The following is a 5000-nucleotide window of genomic DNA, read 5'->3' on the forward strand; positions in this document are numbered from 1 at the left end:
CGGGTGTCACAATTCGCTCTGTATCTTATGAAAGGAGGGATTTTAAGACCTCAAACTTCACAATCCTTTTGCTTTTCGTTGTCAAAAAAAGTGAATGGCAGTTTCGTAAATGGCTTCTCGGGCCCGAAAAGTTTTCGGGAAGATCGAGAAACGGGACCCAGAGCACCACAGTGGGAACCCTGTGCCCTGGTCTTTTCGAATGGTATGTGGGTTCTTTTAATATCTCACAGAATTTATGAACCAGGGCCTACGCTTCATAGACCTTATTCGAGAAGACTTGAAAGTCTAACCAGTGGCGGATGTAATGATAAAGGCAGCATTTTCTTCTCATTTATTTATCGAATCGCTTCCTTAAATTGTGCTTATGCTCAATATCCGTTCGGGCTACTTCTTGAAATTAAGGACGTTCGCACCCATTGCTACTGCGCATTTTTTCGCGCATGTCACGCACACGTCCTCCATCGCAGACCACGAAGGTAAACACGATGCTAAAGGCGCAAACATTTTTCACAAGAATGGAACGTGAAAGCGTGTGGCATCATGGGATAGCTGTGGACCCAGGCCTTCTCGGAAATGTCACGCAATGACGTGACAGTGCGAATAGACAATCGTTTTGAGAACTTCGCAGCGTTTTACTCTCTTGAATGCTCGGTGACCCCCCATTTTTCTTCCCGTAGATCACTTCCTTTCCCAATTTTGTCCATTTTACCAAAAAAACAAAAAAAATCTGTACGTGAGAAGTATTTCACCTTTTCGCCTTTTATGCTCTCGTGCGACCGAAGTTTTCTTTCTTAGACTAATATGTATCGTTTTTCAAGGTCTATTTCACCACAGAAAAAGATAGCTGCAAAAGCTTATTTAGTTATATTAGTTATGTTTATTTGAGTACGTTTACCTGATCTAAATTTCACTAATGTAGCTTTTTTATTGCTGACAGTTGTAAGCTAAGGTCGTCTTCAAATATGTAATCTTCTAAAAGTGCACGATGACCCCCCATTTTTTTTTTTTTTTTTCCTTTTTGGCAAAAGTAGATCATTACCTTCCAGCGCGGCAAGTTTTAAAAAATTCTGTACGTGGGAACATTTTGGGTGCGAACGTCCTTAAGTGACAAATTGAGCACGCATTTACCTCTACACGCTTTAGAACCTCACTAGCTGTGAATTTCTCCAAAGCTTCCGTCAAAGCTGATTCCAGGGACACGCACGGCTAAAACGAAAAAACACTAGATTGTATAACGCCATCATGACACGCAACCATACGGAGAAGTATATAGTTATTATAGCCTTGTTTTGCTGCCAAAAGACCGCCGTTGCGACGCAAAACGCGTGGCTTCGAAATGCGTACGCCGGGCATTCTAGACTTCAGAAACACAGAGACTTGTGGCACTTTTAATTCATAAGCTAAAACCATATTTGAGTTGGGTTCACTTTGGGCGAGGGACAACCGCAACGTGAAGTTCACGGACGAATTTTAAAAACGCTAGTTAAACGATACCGGAAAAAAACGTCAGGTCCTTGCAGTAGAAATGTGGTTACATTTTATATCACAGTTGTTTTAACCGACTATTTTAGCAAGTCACGTATTCAAGTAACTCCTTTTGTCCTTTTTGTTGTATTTATCCCAACAAACTTACCGGAATAAAAATGAACTCTCTCTGAAGAACGTCGCACAAATGAGTTGCTTTCTCGAGTATCTGAAGAAGCAAGAATAGAAAAGATCGACAATTAAAAAAATACTCCTCACATTGAAGATCGTTATGACGATGAAGGTGAACTGAGTCTGCATTTGTCCTTGACTCCGCTCCTTAGGATTTCTTGGAAGTCTGGTTTTTTCAACTGCTGCGAGCCAATTGTTCGCTCCATATCGTTAAAAGTTACGAATTGACCTTTTCAGCGCCCACTTCTGCAAAAGCAGGCAAACAAACCTCCGTGGGGTCTCCATTGATTAAAAGAAATCGTTTTATCATTGAAAAGTTAATTGTGTTTCCTTCACCCAGTTCACATCGCCTCTAAGATACGTACTACGCCTCTGCGAAAGTATTTAAGAAAAATAACGCAAAAACCTACAGACGTTTGGGAGATAATCTTCTTTCCCTCGATGTCGTCTGTATCATACATTTCACTGTCGTCTGCTGCGGCGATAATTCCACAAGCTGAAGAAAAAGGAAACGGCTTTAAATTTGGTTGATAAAAGAAATTTCAGGAGGGCTTCGATTTTTCATTACTGCTCTTGATGATTGAATAAAAACACTATAGTACGACGTTCTAAGCCAATATGGCTGCCGATGGAACAGGAAAAAAGGCCGTATATTCGCTCCACGGGGATTAGATCAGATCCCTTGTGCAAGAATGCATTTCTTTCATTTGATGTCACTAATTTTTATAATGCGTTACAAAACTCGGCATTAAATACATCACTGAGAAAAAGCTGACATACCAACAACTGCGTCCAAAGCAAAAAGAGAAAGAATCTGAAGAGAAAAAAAATCAATGTCAAGCAATTTTGTCCACAATTTCAAAAAACATTGAGACGGTTTCAAGGTATCTTAGGAACGCTTCAGTTTAGCCGGACAAGCTTTTCAAGTTGGGTGGGAGAGGGGGTATTAGCACGAGCAACATAACAGACCCGTTCACCGAACAAGTGTCAACAAGTCTATTGCACTCACAAAAGCTAACAACGATCAAAACACTGTATTGAATTTGCTTATATTATTGAGGAAATTGCTAATGCTAAGGTCGAAGGAGATAGTCAATCCCCAATGCTTCGGATCAAAAGTCGATCAAAACAGAGTCAACATTATCACAAAGGTGATAAACTGAATCAAGAGAAAATGAGAGGACAGAGAGGGAAGCTCAGGGCGTTGGACGGGATATGTCATGTCCACGAAAGTTATTTTTAGACGAGCGGAAGTCTGTCTTTCGAGACGTCCGCATGAAGTCTTGCCTCGCTCTCAGGTTCTTAGTGAAAAGAAAAAATGGCGGCGCACGTGGAAAGACATTGAATATTTATATTCATTCAAACATCAGACCGAGGTTGGCCTGCATGAGGACGTCGCGGAAGACAGACTTCCGCTAGAACAAAGACTTCCGCTCGTCTAAAAATAACTTTTGTGGACATGACATATCCCAAGGGCTGGACCGGGAGCCTCCCTCTCTGTCTCCTCATTTTCTCTTGACTGAATCCAAAGTTTCATTAGGGCGCGTTCGATTGACCGTATTCCGGAATAGGAATACATGGAATAGAAGTTAGAGATCCTTCGCTTTTACGGAGATTCACATTAAAATTATCAAACACTGGCTAAAATGCTATTTTAAACATATATTTATTATCCTTGTTGCTTCAAAAGCGCCAGACATACCGTTTTAAATCATCACTCCACGCATTCTTATTCCGGAATAGGGTCAATCGAACGGTCCCTTCGACTCGCGGAATGCCATTCAACAGACAAATTGGTTTTCGTAAAAGTCGAGTAAGGTTTAAAAAATGTAAATAGAATAAAAAGAACACATGAGCAGTTAAAAGTAGCAATGCTATCAATAAGAAGACTGTAAAACATCAAGGTCAAGATCTTCCAGTTCTCTTTTCAAAAACTACAAGAGAATTAGCTAATTTTCTGAAATTAAGCAGGGAATTTCACAGTTTGGGACCAGCGTGGGCAAAACTCCTTTTCATGGAATGAGTTTTAGGTAAAGGTAATTTGACATTTAATTCACTGTTCACATTTCTCGCCTTGGAAAATTTATCAGTTAAATAGGATGGGGCTTTACCAGTAAAGTAGAGTCACTTGGATGGAAACAATGGATTAAAAATTCTACGCCCGCCGACATTGATCGAATCAAGTTTCTTCTATTTCTGAGAAAATCTTACAATAAATGGACAATTATGGCTCTTTAAGTTAATTTTGAACGTATTTCAAATTTTACGATCCTTGTAACATGTCGTAATGTATGCTTTAACTGTAAAGTCTAACGATGTAATGAGTAAATAATGGTATTACTGTGGTTTCCATCCTTATAGAATGCATCTTGAACCATAGTCCCCTATACTGACTATGTGTGAATTATGTATGACATTTTTACATACAAAAGAATTTTTTCCCTTTAATTGCTTCCCTTGAAAACCTTTTCATTATAAGATTACCCACCTGATTGCTATAGAAGCTCAGATTGAGAACATGTGGCAAAACAAGTTTGGGCTGAATACGAATTTCCTTGCAATCGTTCCGCTGGGAATGAGTTTGCATGACATCGTCTTCCAATAGCTGCAAAGCATGCCGGATGACTGCGGCGGTCTTGCCCGAAAAACCAACATCCCTTGCAAGTATATAGAAAAAAAATCAAAGATTAACAGAGATGTTGTGGGCTAAAGAGGGAACTATGACGACGACGTCGACGATGGTTGTCTCAGTTGGTTGAGCACCGGGCTGTCACGCAGGAGGTCGTGAGTTCAACTCCGGCCGAACCAACACACAGGGTCTTAAAATAACTAAGGAGAACGTGCTGCTTTTGTAATGACATCTGCAAATGGCTTGGCTTTCTAGTCCTCTCGGATAACGATAAATCCGTAATTCTGTGATCGACACACTGTTCGCGAAGAGTAGGGCAAGCCATGGAGTTCCCGGTGTTGTGGTCAAGCCTAATAGGTGTATTATGGGATTTGTGCAAGTAGTGAATTCATGGGTTGGGTGAGTTGGGTGATCTATGACTAATAGCGGCTGCCAGCGGCGCCTGTACATGCTGATGTCCGATCTCACCCCTAGATCGATCGTTTGTAAAGCGTCGCATTCGAATATGTCAGTAGAAAATAAATGCGCGATAAAAATTTCATTACCATATTTTAATTAATGTTCAGATGCAGTGTACACACTAAATGGGTTGTGCTTTTGAACAAAGGAGAGATTTAGCATTGCGCTTACGACAAACGGCAAACGCCGGGATGAAATTTGCGTTTTTCAAAAATGGAAACTCGTTGATACTGGCTCATTCCCTGCCTGTAAGCTC

The 5000-nt window shown here is 40.6% G+C and overlaps 1 protein-coding gene across 2 annotated transcripts in view; it reads right to left on the bottom strand.

The window, feature by feature from the left end:
- LOC138043083 (glycerol-3-phosphate acyltransferase 1, mitochondrial-like) overlaps window positions 1-5000 on the bottom strand; it is a 29746-nt gene that overhangs the window by 5830 nt on the left and 18916 nt on the right. For both annotated transcript variants that reach the window (XM_068889201.1, XM_068889200.1), the window contains exons 20-24: window positions 4145-4313; window positions 2437-2470; window positions 2067-2152; window positions 1634-1693; window positions 1129-1206 (exon numbers count right to left, since the gene is read on the bottom strand). In XM_068889201.1, coding sequence (XP_068745302.1) covers window positions 1129-1206; window positions 1634-1693; window positions 2067-2152; window positions 2437-2470; window positions 4145-4313 — 427 coding nt within the window. The remainder of the gene's footprint in view (window positions 1-1128; window positions 1207-1633; window positions 1694-2066; window positions 2153-2436; window positions 2471-4144; window positions 4314-5000) is intronic.

Source organism: Montipora capricornis, chromosome 3, assembly GCF_036669925.1.
Source record: "Montipora capricornis isolate CH-2021 chromosome 3, ASM3666992v2, whole genome shotgun sequence".
Lineage (NCBI taxonomy): Eukaryota > Metazoa > Cnidaria > Anthozoa > Scleractinia > Acroporidae > Montipora > Montipora capricornis.